Source organism: Ambystoma mexicanum, chromosome 2p, assembly GCF_040938575.1.
Source record: "Ambystoma mexicanum isolate Mex_15411 chromosome 2p, UKY_AmexF1_1, whole genome shotgun sequence".
Taxonomy (NCBI): domain Eukaryota; kingdom Metazoa; phylum Chordata; class Amphibia; order Caudata; family Ambystomatidae; genus Ambystoma; species Ambystoma mexicanum.
Window position 1 is genome coordinate 645,235,640 of NC_090923.1, and position 14,847 is coordinate 645,250,486.

The window sequence follows — 14,847 nt, forward strand, 5'->3', positions numbered from 1 at the left end:
AAGGAGCCACGGGCACCATCAGCCCATGGCAAGTGACATGTCTGTAACCCCCCCCCCCCCGCTTGGATGTTAAGATCCTTGCAACCTGCAAGTCCCATACAATTCCAAAGAAAGAGAGTCAGGGGTGGGACTAGAGTGAATTCCTTGAAACTGAAGAAGAATCTGAGACGGAAGAGGGTATCTACCAGAAGGTGGGCAAAGGCTGAAGCATGCAGAGTGGATCTGCCCTCAACCAATCATCCAGTTAGGGTTAGACGTGCAATACCCTCAGACGAAGGAAACTTTATGAGCTGGTGAAAATTCTTGGTGCTGCATTCAGCCCAAAAGGGAGGGCTCTGTATTAGAAATGCTTTCTGCTGCAAGAAAATCCTTCATAGGTCTGTGTGCACAGAATGTAGCACTGCCTTTCCAAATAAACCTTCCCGGCTTGAGGAAGAGTCCAGATTATAGGGTTTGGTAAAAGTGTGTACGGACCACTGTGTGGCTGCTGCACAAATATCTTTAATTGGGACACCCCTCTATAATGCAGAGGAGGTAGCCATGCCCGTGGTTGAATGAGCTTCAAGACCCTCTGTGGAATCCTTTCCTACTAATCTGTAGCATTCAGATATTCCTAAAATGATACATCTTGACAAAGTTTGTTTCGAAATTGCCATACCCAATTTGTGGCCCGTGTAACCTACAAAAAGTTGGTCATTGGGTCTTATTTTTTAGAGATCCTGGAGATGTAAAATGTCAGTACATGCCTTGGATCAAGCCTGTGTAACCTATCGTCTTCCTTTCCAGGATAAGGAGGATAAAAAGAAGGTTAGCATTATTTTCCAAGTTACATGGAATTCAGACACAATCTTGGGTAAGAATGTCGGCTTCACCTTGTCCTTATAGAAGAATGTATAAGGAGGCTTGCACGACAAGGCCTGAAATTCACACTCCTCGGGGTGATGTAGTGGCCTTAAAGGGCAGGTATGGGCATGGTATGCATATCTACAGATCCAATCTTATCTGGAAATCAACATCTACTAAGGACAAGACAATCAGGATTTAGACCGAGACATGGAACTGAAACAGCTCTCCTTGATCTTAAAAACCAACTAGACGAGCGCAAAGATAGAGGAAACCTCTCTATTGTCCTACTCCTAGACCCATCAGCTGCCTTCGACCTGGTAGATCACAAGGTACTCTGTAATCACCTCAAATCAGCGGCCAACTTCTCCACAAAAGCCACAGCGTGGATAAACTCATTCTTGGACCAGAGAACCATAAGGGTCTTCTCACCTACAGCAGCAGCGGATCCAGTCCCCATCACCTGTGGAGTCCCTCAAGGGTCATGTGTTTCCCACTTTGTACAATATTTTTACAAAGCCTCTCTTTGATATATTGGACAAACTAGGGGTCTCATATACCAACTACGCTGATGATACCCAGATTCTTATCCCAATCCAGGGTGACTATGAAAAGGACACCAGCCTCATAAATAAAATCTACCAAATCATCTAAACCTGGATGGCCACACATGGCCTATGTCTTAACGACGACAAGACCGAGCTCTTAATCATAGAGTCTACCAGTAAACTTAAATTACCCCATCTGTACAATTCCATCACGATTGATGGCATCAAAATCAAGGTAGCCATTGAAGTTAAAACCTTAGGATTCTACTTAGACTCAGCTCTCACCCTCGACAAGCAAGTAAATGCGACAGCCTCAGCAACCAGTTACACCTGCAAACTTATACACGCCTGTAAACCTTACCTATCCACAGACAGCTGTACCACCATAGCGCAAGCCCTCATCCTCTCCAAATTAGATTACTGCAATGCACTGTACCTAGGCACCAGTAAACATAACATCAACAAACTCCAAAACCTGCAGAACAATGCCCTTAGAACAGCCCTAGGTATTCTCAAAGGGCAACACATCTGTCCATAGAAGAGCCGTCAACTGGCTGGCCATCAATGACCGTATCAAATTTAAAACTCTGTTATTCAGACAATTGTGTGTAATGTTCAAAGCACCTGCATACCTCACAGAGAAATTCACAAAGTACACTTCTGAACGACCCATCAGAAAGGCCCTCTCAAACAGCATCAAAATCCCCAACTTTAAACTGAAAAGAACTGGTGGGTCCAGCTTCCCAGGTCTAGCAGCTCATCTCTGGAACTCCATCCCAGACGCACTCAGAGCCACCCCTTCCTTCCATGTGTTCAAAGCTAACGTCAAACTTTGGCTTCACACCAACGACTGCTAAATGCCTCAACTGTACCTAATACTCTGTACATTTATTGTAAAATACTTGAAACTGTAACATGCCACATGTAAGTCATCTGACATTGTAACATAAGAAATGCTTGATATATGATCCTGTAACATAAGAAATGTAACATGTTTATGTAGCTGTAACTTAAGATTTTATTTTTTCCAAGCGCCCAGTTGCTTAACGGCCAGGTGCGCTCTATAAATAAACAAACAATACAATACAATGGATGGGCTCAAAAGGAGCACACATTAGAAATCTCAACACCAAGTTGTAGTCCTAAATTGGGACTTGAAATGGGACTGGGGGAAATGTATGTGTCAGTCCTTTTAAGAATTGTATCACAAGAGGGATCTTGAAGAAAGATACCTCTTCAGAGGAGCGCTGCAAGATACCCCCTGACTGTACCAACCTGGAGCTCGGAGTTGGCCAAGTGTAACACAAATGATAACACTATTGCATGTAAATGGGTTTTCATTCTTATCCCTGCACCAGCTTCAAAATGTGTTCCCACAGCAGCGGTACAAAGACTGTTGCAAAATCTCCATTACGTCTTCCGGTAGGTCCCAATCCTTGTATCGCAACCTCTCAGAAACCATGCGTGAAATGGGCAGAGGGAAGGAGAGCGAGAGAGAGAGAAAGAGAGAACGAGAGCGAAAGAGAGAGAAAGAGAGAGGGGAAGTGAGAGAAAGACAAAGGAAAAGAGGGGGGAAAAAGCAGGGGAAGAGGGGAGAAAGGGGGGAGAAAGGGAGAGGAGAAGGGGAAAGAGGGAGGAAAGAGGGGAGAGGGGGGAAAAAGAGGGGAGCGAAAGAGAAAGAGACCTCTCCTATTTGAAGATGTATTGGAGGGCAGATGGACATGTCCAGAAGGTCCGGGGAAAACGTCCTCCTGGCCCAATCCGGAGCAATTAGGATCATGCTTTCCTGAACCTCCTGATGACTTGAGGAATGACTGGGATTGGAGGAAACTCGTATAGGAGTGGAAACTGCCAGTCCACTACGAACGCATCTCCTAGAGCTCCTCTTAGGGGAAATTTCCTTGAGCAGTACCGCTCGCACTTCCGGTTGACACCGGTCGCGAACAAATCCACTTGGGGAGGGTCCCCAAAAGGGTGCAGATCTCTTGAAGGACTCCCTGAGCTAGTTCCCACTCACAGGAGACTGTGCTCTGCCTGCTCAGAGCGTCTGCTGCCGTGTTCTCCACTCGGGCTAGGTGAACTGCGGATAGGGCGATTCCTTCTCAAATTGCCCAGTACCAGAGTTGCATTGCTTCTCTGCACAGTGGTAGTTACCCTACACCACCGCTCTTGTTGATGTAGTATATGGCCACTGTGTTGACCGTCATTATCGGGACATTCTTTCCCTGTACAGAGGGCATAAAGGCCTTCAGCGCTAGTCCGATTGCTCTCAGCTCCAAAAGGTTGATATAGTTTGGAATTCGATGGAGACCAACGACCACAGACTGTCAAGTCGTTGGTATGTGCTCCCCATCCTGCGAGTGAGATGTCGTTACTACCTTTATCTCCGGCCATGGTTGCCAAAAAGGTTCTCCCTTCAAAATGTTGTCCTTGCAGGCCCACCACAGGAGATCCTGAGCGACTGTTTGGAACCTGAAGGAGATCCGACATCCTGCCTGAGAATTGAGACCATTGAGTCCTGAGAGCCCACTGGAGACATCTCATTCTCAGGCGCGCCTCTGGCACCAGAAAAATGCAGGATGCCATGAGGCCGACCAACCTCAGAAAATCAATGGACGGGAGACGCTGGGCACTCTGGAATTTGGTAACCATCTGCAGAATGTCTTGAGCCCTCACCTCGGGTGGCAAGGCTTTTCCCAGGCATGTATCCAGGACTGCTCCAATGAATAGGAGCTTTTGAGATGGCATCATGTGAGACTTCTTGAAGTTGAGGGAGAAGCCCAGTCTGTGAAGGAGGGACAGGTGGAGCCGAGTTGTTCCAGGGCCTGTTCTGGGGAACTGGCCCTGATCAGCCAATCATCCAGGTAGGGGTAGACGTGAATCCCACCCCCTCTCCTGAAACTCGCTGCCACCACTGCCATCAACTTGCTGAAAACCATTGGGCGGAAGTCAGCACAAATGGCAGAACTCGAAACTGATCATGAGAACCGCCAACGGCGAACCTCAGGTACTGTCTGCGCTTGTGATGGATTGGCACATGAAAGTAAGCACCCTGAAGGTCCAATGATACCATCCAGTCCTGCAGCTAGAGAGCCAGAAGGATCTGAGAAAGGGTAACCATTTTGAACTTGTCCTTCCTGAGGAATTTGTTTACGTCTCTCAAGTCTAAAATGGGTCTCAATCCCCATCCTTTTTTGGAATTAGGAAGTACGGGGAGTACCAACCATTGTTCCTCCCAGCTACAGCTACTGGTTCAATAGCACCTTTCTCTAGCAGGGTAAAGATTTCCCTGCATAAGGAGCGGATCTGAAACTTTCAAAGAGTTGTTCCCTGGTGGATGACTGCAGCTTTTTTTAGAATGGGAAGGCAGTAACCTTGGGCAACAGTTTCCAATGCCCGTGCATCTGGAGTAATGCCTCACCATTCTTTCAGATGTTTGTTTAGACATTTATAACGCGGACCAGGTGCCCTAGGATTTACGGGCGCCGACTACCAAACATTGAACTGAACAACACAGAAACCTCTAGGAGAGGCCCATGCTCCCAGTGGATGAGAGAACGTCTGGCTTAGAAGACCTTAGGAGAAAAGCAAAGTCTTAAGCTTTTTCTTAAAGGTCTTTGTAGAGAATAAGGTTCTTAACGTGGGTAATAGGGCATTCCAGGCCAGACGGGTCACTATACCAAAGGCTCCATTCCGTGCCTTGTTGGTGCCGAGAAGGTTGGTATTGTCTGATCTTAAGGACCTAGTGCTATGTTTGATTACAATGGCTTCCGTGAGGTATGGAGGCAACTGGCCCATCAGGCATTTATGGGGAATAAGTAGAAGCCTAAATGATACCCTATCCTGGATCGGGAGCCAGTGAAGACTTTATCTTGCCTCCGATACGTGGTCTCTCACCTGAAGGCATTTAACAACTCTGACCACCCCATTTTGGATTACCTGGAGTTGTTGAAAGTCAGATTGAGTAATGCCCACCAGCAGGCTACAGCAATAGTCCAATTTGGATCCCATTATGGCCCTAGCAAGAGTCTCCGAATTATTTTGAGATAGAAGGGGTCGCAGATGGCGGAAAAGTTTAATGAAATAGGAACAAGAGGAGATCAAGCTGTTCACCTGTGCCTTCATGTTCAGATTTGTATCAAAATACCTAGGGTCTTCACCTTACTCATAACCTCAATAATACAGTTGTCTATGTTGAAATGATTGTATGTCGTGCCCAATTTCTTAAGATTGGTTTCCAACCCAACGTGCAAAAGTTCGGTTTTTGAGCTGTTGATGGCCTGGCCGTTTGCCACCATCCAGTTTTGTATCCTTTGGTACACTTTATTAATATAGATTTTGTCCTCGGAATGAGAGCCTGAAATGGGGATGACGCATTGTGTATCATCCGCGTAATTTGTAAATATGATCCCTTCCTGTTCAAGCATATGAAAGAAGAGGGATCATAAAAATATTATAGAAGCACAGGGAAACACATGCTCCCTGCGGAACCACATACAAGAGGGTGGTAGGTTTGGCTTCTGCTAGGTCACTCGCTACTCTTACTTGCCCAAGAAGGATGAAATCCATTGGGTTGCCTCAATGGATATAATTGGCATTGTCCCTTAACCTGGTGGACAGAATGGCATGGTCCACCAGGTCGAAGGCCGCTGAAAGGTCGAGGATCATAAGTAGGGAGATTTTCTCTTTATCCATGCCTTGTAGAAGATGTGATTTTAAGGCTAGGAGACCAGTCTCGGTTCCGTGAATAATTCGGATGCCTGATTGGTAGTTATGAAGAATTTGATTTTGCTCAAGAAATATTGGGATTTGATTATAAGCAACTCTGTCAAAACAATTTAACAGTTGGACGAAGTTAGTGGACAGAGGTTGGGTTTCTTCAAGAGTGGAGTAATGGGGGCTGGGGCAGGGATATCCCATGTGAAGGGGTCTGCCTGCAGGGTGGGGTCACAGGTGATGGGGGCTGGGGCAGGGTTATCCCATGTGGAGGGGGCTGCCCGCAGGGTGGGGTCACGGGTGCTGGGGGTTGGGGCAGGGTTATCCCATGTGGAGGGGGCTTCCTGCAGGGTGGGGTCACGGCTGATGGGGCAGGGGTATCCCATGTGGAGGGGGCTGCCTGCAGCGTGGGGTCATGGTTGATGGGGGCTGGGGTATCCCATGTGGAGGGGACTGCCTTCAGGGTCACGGGTGATGGCGGCTGGGGTATCCCATGTGGAAGGGGCGGCCTGCAGGGTGGGGTCACAGGGGTCACAGGGGCAGGGGTATCCCATGTGGAAGGGGTTGCCTGCAAGATGGGGTCACGGGTGATGGGGGCTGGGATATCTCATGTCGAGGGGGCTGCCTGCAGGGTCGGGTGATGGGGCTGGGGTATCCCATGTGGAAGGGGCTACCTGCAGGGTGGGGTCACGTGAGATGGGGCGGGGGTATCCCATGTGGAGGGGGCTGCCTGCAGGGTGGGGTCACGGGTGATGGGGTAGGGTGTCCCATCTGGAGCAGGCTGCATGCCACGGATTGCGAGGTGTTGGGGTGCTAATTTGCTGGGGGTGAGCCACGCCTTGCGTGTGAGGGCACGCGTTTTCTTGGGCGGGCACGCAGGGTTCGCGCGCGATTACGCAGGGTTGTGGACAGGGATCGCGGGGTGTTTTCGTGCGATTACACTGGCGTGGCTGTATGCTGGCCCAGGGATGGCACGGAGGATTGTGCTGTGTTAGGCATTTCACTTGCTTTTGCCTGTGCGTGGGGGCGTTACTCGCACAGCTTGCTGTTACTTGCGCTACCGATGCCTCAGGAAATCCATGAATACGCGTGGTGCACAAAGATTACTGTGCACCACAGCTGGCACAGACTCCTTCTCGGTGCACGGCCCTTGCACCTTTTCTGCGCCAGATTCTATGAAATCGAGTCTTGAGTATCGACTGAGATATAATAATCACAGTGCCTAGATGTAGGACGAACCATGTATGAAGCGCTTCATAAAGTTAAATGCCTATTTGGATTATCACAGTGACAGATTTTGCAGAGTTTCTATTTCAATTACAAATGTAACTCATTTCTTTTTGAACAGCGCTTGCACTTCTTGGAGAGTAAGGTTTTGGATGTTTAAATTGCAGTCTTGTAGGTATGAGAGGCTAGAACACCTGTGAATGGTGTAATGACAATCACACACCCTTGAACAAAGACTCTGCTGCCACTGACCATTTATAATAATGTACACCATTGAATGCAAGGTTGAATGGATGTAAACTAGACTGTGCATAGTCATCATTTTACACACTTTGTATAATTAGTGTGTACATCAAATTAGAAGTGTAAACATTATCTGCCTCTGCATGATTACACAGCACAGGAACTCCTGAAAAATCCAATTGTGCAATACTGGTTTGCTTTCACTGGGACAAAAAGCATAATGTGTTACAAAATATGAATTCTCAATTGCAACTTAGTTTTCCATTTTACAATCCTAAAATGCTAGGAAAATAAATCTGCACAGTGCTTCCGTTTGCTCCATGAGCAGCAATATAGCAGAAGAATGGCAATAAGCCATTTCATCAGTGTGTGCAGTTTCTTTTTTTGAAAAGCTTCAGGGAAATGCATTCTGTTTCAGAGGTTTTTATCCATGGCTTGCAATTACATCCATGTAGATAAAAATCAAAAGAAGCCTTCTGGTTTCTGTCAAGTAACCTGACCTTTGCACTGCACTCTGCTCTAAACTAGTGTGTAAATGTAGACAGTAAAATAACAAAACTGCCGTATTTACAAGATTTTGATGTGTAAAAAGACCTTGTACGCACCTTATCTAGAGGCCTGCTTCCCGCAGAGAAAACTTTCTTGGCCCAAGCTTCTTAACGCTCGTCATCTCTGCCTGGGGAATAGTCGTGTATGCATTTTGTTTTGAGGTTGATGTGGCAGCTTGTACCACCAAACCTTCAGGAGTGGGATGCTTAGTCAGGTAACTGGGGTCACTACTGGATGCCCTGAAAAGGAGGAATAGGATCCACCTGGGGTCCTTTATCTATAATGTCAGTCAGATCATCATGTTCATATATTGGTGTGGGTCTTTTCCCACCCCATATATTTCACCACCCTGGACAATGTCTGCAAAACCCTTCCCAAACTAACTCTGGGGACGGATCTAGTCTGCTTGCATTTTGCAGGTACTCCTGTAAGTTTTGTATCCTTGATTCCTCCGAGATCAACAGTTCTGGGACCCCAGGTGTTCCACACCGAAGGCCAAAAGGTTGTGAACCATCAGAAGAATGTTCTGCTTCCTCAGAAATCAATGAAAGGGACTCAAAGAAATCCCTTCTTGGCAATGGTGTACCTTTTCTGTAATCCTCAATGGCCGCATATAAATCTCCGTCGGCGACGACGACCTGTCATGGTCTGATGAGTAGTCTTTCGGCACCGACAACTTCTTCCTCAAGGAAGATTTGTCTCGATGGATCCTTCAACAGCTCTCGAGATTTTCCCTTGCCTTATGGTCGCACAGGTTTTGCCCTAATCTTTGGTATAGGCCTGTACTACACACTTTGGTAGAGTGACTGAGCAGCCAGGCTTATCTCAAGAGGGGTCAATGTGAGCTGTTGAGGTGCAACAGAGATTCACAGCGACAGGTATTCAAATAACACTTATACTCCAGGTTCCTTATTAAAATAATTATTTATTAATTTAACAGTCAGTTTTAAAATAAGCCTTCTTTAGAAAGGGCAATATGTAACAATAAAATACACTTCAAAAGATACACTCCTTCAGTTTCAGTTAAGTACATAGATACCCTTTTGGGGGACGGACACACACACACACACACACACACACCTACCTACCTACCGGTGACTTCAATAGCTAGGACACGGTGGACATTGATATATCACTTGGACACTTAATGCAATACTGAGATTGTGAAAAAAGGGAAAGATTCGGGAAGGAAACAAAGGTTAACAAGTTCTCTGAACAGATAAGTACTTTACAGTCTCCCAATGAAATATAGGTTGACCCTTTCCCAGCTAAACAAGTAACTTATGTATTACTTTTTGGAGGGACAGAGAAACACAAAGTCAGAGGGTAAGAAGAGTCTGCAGGGATCCAATGTCAAAGGAACAAAGTCTAGGGGAGCTGAGGCACTTCTTGAAGATAGGACAAAAGTCTTGCACAATGTTATATAGAGAGCTTGTAGAAAATAATCCGTGTTGGGCCACAAGCTGGGAGGCTTGGGAAAAACAAAGATGCAAGCAACTCTGCAAAGGGCATCTAATGAAAGTAGAGAGCAAGCAAGCTACACACACACACACACACACACACCCCAAGTACCCCTAGTTAGACAGTACCTTGGTTCTAAAGAAATGGGTCCAGCTGGCTTCTGTTCCTGTTGTAGTCCTGCAGATCCTATGTTCCTGGGCATCAGTCGTGGGGACAAGAGGGAGAACGTCTGGGGACTCCTGCACTACAGTTTGAAGGTCGGCGACAGCAGTGGGCTTACGCCAGATCAGCGGCACTTCGCGGTTTCAGCTGGACACATTGTGGGATCCCCATGCTTCTGGGGTACAAAACTTTAGTGGCTCAGGCTTGCGTCGTTCTGCTTCGAGGGAGTCCTTGGGAACTTCCTGGAGCCCGGGTCCGATTTAAAGACGACACACTATTCTGGTGTTCCTGTCCCCTGGCACTCGGTTCCAGCAGCAGCAAAAAAGTACAGCCAGCAGGGAGAGGGGTTCCTGTCAAGTTTGTCTTGGGGTCAGTTGAGTCGATACTAAATTGGAGCTTCAGCACTGCAACAGGACTTCACCGGGCAAACCAACTGTCTAGGAGGGTGCAGGAAGCTTCTCTTCCAGTTTCTTCTTCAGTTCCTTCATCCAGTGGTCGCCTTCCGTGCAAAAGACTGCACCTTTTATGCAGGTTTCTCCCATTCATTCACAGCCTAGCTGTCAATCACACAGCAGGGTGGCTGTCTTCCAACGACAGCCAGACAGCCAGCCAATCACCTTTGGGTGCATTCCTGTAACCAAGGAGACTAACATAGGGAGTTTCGGGAACCTCCCTCGCTTCCTGCCCTGCCAGACACGCAGGAGCCAGAGGCGGCTTCCCCTGTGAATCCCAAAGACAAAACAAACAAAGGGACCAAACCTGGCTTGGCGCTCAGAGTAAAACCCAAGAAGGACCTCACAAGCAAGAAATGGCAAAGAAAGAAGACCGGGCCATTTTGACAAAATTGGCACCCACGGGTGCAATACTGCAGCTGAGGATTCAGCCTGCGGTAATAACGCACAATGCTAGTCAAATTAAACCACTGCCACCAGCCATTAATTGTAGTAAGGGTAACAAAAATGTTACATGAGAAAGTAGACAAAGGGGATACTAAGTAACCCCCCTCCTCACCCCCCCCAGCACTCCACATAATATGGTGTGTGCTGGGTCTACAAAGAGAAAAAGCTAAGTAAAGTCAATTTCACTTTACTACTCTTGGAAACAGTAGTTTATCAAAGAGAAGGTACTTAAACCTTAACAGAAATCCAAAGGACTTCTCTGTGACACTGCACTGAAGGTGCTGTGTGTCACAATAAAAAAGGTGCTGCCTGTGGATTTTGTCAGACTCCAAAACCAAAAGAAACAGAGTCCAAATCAGATATAAAAACACATGAGAGAGTGAGAAAAAGGTCACTCGCTCCAGGATAAAAATTTAAAGTCCTAAAGTCAAGCAAAGAGCTGGGGGTCTCTAAGGTAGAAGGGAATTAACACAGAAATGAGAATTCTCCCCAACAGGCATTGCTTCCATAAGTCTTCGAGGGGGTCAAGGCCACATTTCTTGCATCATTTTGACTCTGATCTTCTCCCACTCAGCTGGAGGCGGATTTCGACGGGCATTTCACCCGTTCTGAGGAGGAACTCGACAGCGAAGACGGCGACCTATGGTGCCATTTCTTTGAACTTTGGGAAGATGACGAGTGGTGAGAACCACTGCGTGATATCGATCTTTTTGTCTTTTTATGACGAGGAGGAATATTTCTCGACTCGTCTGAAGACTGTCTTTTCGACAGGTCGTCGAAGGGGATTTTGACCTAACTGCTGCTAATTTTCCTCTTTCTCTTTCAGGGCTTTTGCCGTCATCGATAGGCAGGTTTTACAGTCGAAGGTAGCGTCAGAGGAACCGAGGCACCACAGACACACCCGATCCTTGCACCATAAACCTGGCACTTCTTAAACCCTGATCTCTGAGTCAAAGACGCAGACGATGATGCAATTTTTAAGACTTTACTCAATGATTTGATGGGGAACCATATCTGAAGCGATAGCTTTCGTGTAAAAACAGAACTGAAGCCAACGGTCGCTGCACGTGATTTTATACCATCGATGACTTCGACATCGAGACGGAGGCGTCTGAGGAACATCAAGTCGACAGTCATGGACGTGCAGGGCCTTCTGCTGGAAAGAAATTCCGAAGCAGCTGAAGCTGTATATGGAAATATAAGATGAGGAATAATTGGGAGGACACAATCCATTCGAAAGGTGAAATATCAATGTGCCCAGTTAGGGAGTTCTACATAGCAGGTTTACATGATGAAGTCTGGAGCAGGAGTACTTTATACTGTGATTTCCTCAGGTTGTTCAACCAAATCAAAGGCAGGATTATTGATCTACAGCAAGGTGCAAGAAGATCTATGTCATGATATTCCTCATACCCTTCTTGCCAGAGCGCAACTTCTAACCCATAGGTGGTTGAAGTGGCACCTTGGGTTGTGGGCAGGTTTTGCGGCAGACAATAGTGCTTTATCTTTCCAACCCAATTCATATGACCCATCTGTGTGAAATATCCAATTCCATTAGGTAATCCTCCATGGAACTGGATATGATCAATCTGAGTGCAATATCCAATTCCATATAATCCTCAATGGAATTGGATATGACCCATCTGTGTGGAATATCCAATTCCATTGAGGTAATTCTCAATGGAATTGGATACCCACGTATGGGTAAAAAGTTCCAAGCGACTATTCAGAAATAAAAAGCCACTCAACTCCTCAATACTCCACATACACATCACACAATTGCATACTCGTCAAGAATCCATTATCACTATCCAATGGCTAGTGGACAAATCAAATGGAGGCTTGCCTGGCGGAGCTTCCTTGCACCTCTGGAGCCAATCCCGCTCCATGGCTGCACAGCTACAGACTGAGAACTGGATGGGGCCAGGGGAGTAGATGGAAGCTGGAGGACGTGTTACACCTGTTTCCCCCCATGCCACCATGTCTCCCTGACCTTGGTGCAGGGTTTGATATAGAGGGGGAGCAGCTGGGAGCTATTTAGATCCTGCTAGCCTGACACCAACATCTACCAAGATACTTCTGGCTCCCCAGCTCAAGTGATGCTGAACGAACACACCCATTTCAACTTAACTGTGCGTTTGGGACAATCTATATAGAAAACAATAGAACACATCTAAATATCATTTGAAGCACAAAATGATACATTTGCATCTTACATGAAAATCTGACTTGTGTGTACCAGCTCCTTGTTGCTAAGTGGCAGCGCCTGGTCACTGGTTAAGGCTGTATACCCAGAAGCTGCCTTTAGATCCTGCTTATCGAATCTTTATTTCGATTCCTGTGCCGCCATTGACGTCGGGACCAGAGAGCAGGGTGCAGAGGTTTTGGAAACAGGCATGGGGATGGCCAAGACATTGTGCCCCTCTCCTGCTGCTCACAACAAGGCCAAGGAAGCAGCGAGGCCAGGCGGAGAACAACCAATAAAGTAGCACTGGAGGTATAACCCATTATGAATGGTCAGCTCACCCTATGCCCCAATGAATATCATTCTCCCAACAAGGTGGTGCAAGTGTCCCCATTTGTCTGAGACCAAACTAAAGGGAAAGAAATAGGAGTGTTGTGGGTGAGGATTGCAGTGAAGGGCATGGTCCACCATCTCAAGTCATTTAAGATCCTGTATGCAGAATACCTTTTTTAAATATTCATTCTAGAGGAACATTTTATCACATTAACATCTGAAGGAATAGTGTGTTTTAGGACCATGTGAAACCATGGCAACATGCTGTGTACAATCTATTGCTTTGGAAAAGGATACTGTACAGCTTTCGGTCCTTGGACTCTGAGCGCATGCGGTTGAGCTGTTGCTTGTGACAACGGAGGCTCCAAGGGTTGTAGCTGATCTTTTCAGAACTCAACCCGCTATTACCATCCAACATCTGAAATGGAACGTCTGAATGGATATGCAACTCCAGCTTCGGACTCTTCATCTCTTGTATGCTGCAGGCACAGAAAGAGCCACCACAAAAATAAAACAAAAAAGTCCATACCATTTCCAATGTAGACATTTTTCTATGCTTTTGAGTTTTGTGATCACTTGGCATTAATCTCTAAACTTGAAGAACAGTCCAACAACCCTTCTGTCACATTACCATTTCACATAGCTTGAAAGTCAAGGCCTCATCTTAATTGCTTCATGTAATAGTTTGAGATATATCAACTTCCAAATCAGCCACTCATCCATTACTACCTGAAGCATTTGATATGTCCACAATTTCTAACCTTAATTGTAAAAGGTAGCGCCTGCTACCTTTTGTGAAATGTGTGTAAGGAAGTTGGGGTTGGTCACCCCAAGTTACCTGGAGCAACCAGACGTGGTCTCCCTGCTCACTGTACTCAGAGAGGCACAGCTTCATCTCACTGATGAGGCCCAACAAGGCTGAAACACGTGTATGGGGTTGATGTCGGTAGTCTTGTTCAGAGAGGAATTGCCACAGCATTTCGGTGCTGGACTGCCCATGTGGGTGGGACAAAGACTGATATGCAAATGGATATTTCCCATCTGTGAAAGGTACAGTGAGCAAAAGGCATGTGCTGCAAACTCTCACCTCAGAACAGGTTATCATGCCATGTTCTCTCTGGAGAGGAGCGCCTGCTACCTTTTGTGAAAATTTAATTGTATGAACATAAAGGATATTTATTTAATTTGAAGAACTTCATAACTTCGGTATTTTAAAAAAAAATCTGTTTATTTACCCTAGAAGCGGTTTAACTTGGCTCTTTTTTCCCTAAGAACTGGTGAGGACAATTTCCCATTTAAGATCATTCCAGCAGTAATGATATAGGGTGACATACTGGCGCACACCACTGATCAGCGCATTGCTTCCTAGCTAGGTATCCCAAATAGAAATGTATCATAGGACAAAGCATTACAAGCCTATAAGGAAATACAAATATTTACTTGATTTATGGATAAAAGATGCAGTGCTTTTACTCAGTGCTTACTTACTCTTTTTGAAATTAGGCTTGGTCGGGAATAGTGTACCTACTCATAACTCCTGGCCTCCCCATTGTTATCTTTCAGGCATGGTATCTTTCATGCATGAATATTCCATGTCAGGCTGGGAAACCTAGGCAACATTAAGCAGTTTCAGGGAAATACAATAAACTGTATTCACTTCAGTGTTCTCCTGCTGTTATTT

General features: G+C 46.2%; 1 protein-coding gene across 2 annotated transcripts in view; it reads right to left on the reverse strand.

Moving 5' to 3' along the window:
- Positions 1 to 14,847, reverse strand: part of IP6K1 (inositol hexakisphosphate kinase 1) — a 314,598-nt gene that overhangs the window by 72,850 nt on the left and 226,901 nt on the right. For both annotated transcript variants that reach the window (XM_069644190.1, XM_069644191.1), the window contains exon 5: positions 13,464 to 13,645. In XM_069644190.1, the coding sequence (XP_069500291.1) occupies positions 13,464 to 13,645 (182 nt within the window). The remainder of the gene's footprint in view (positions 1 to 13,463; positions 13,646 to 14,847) is intronic.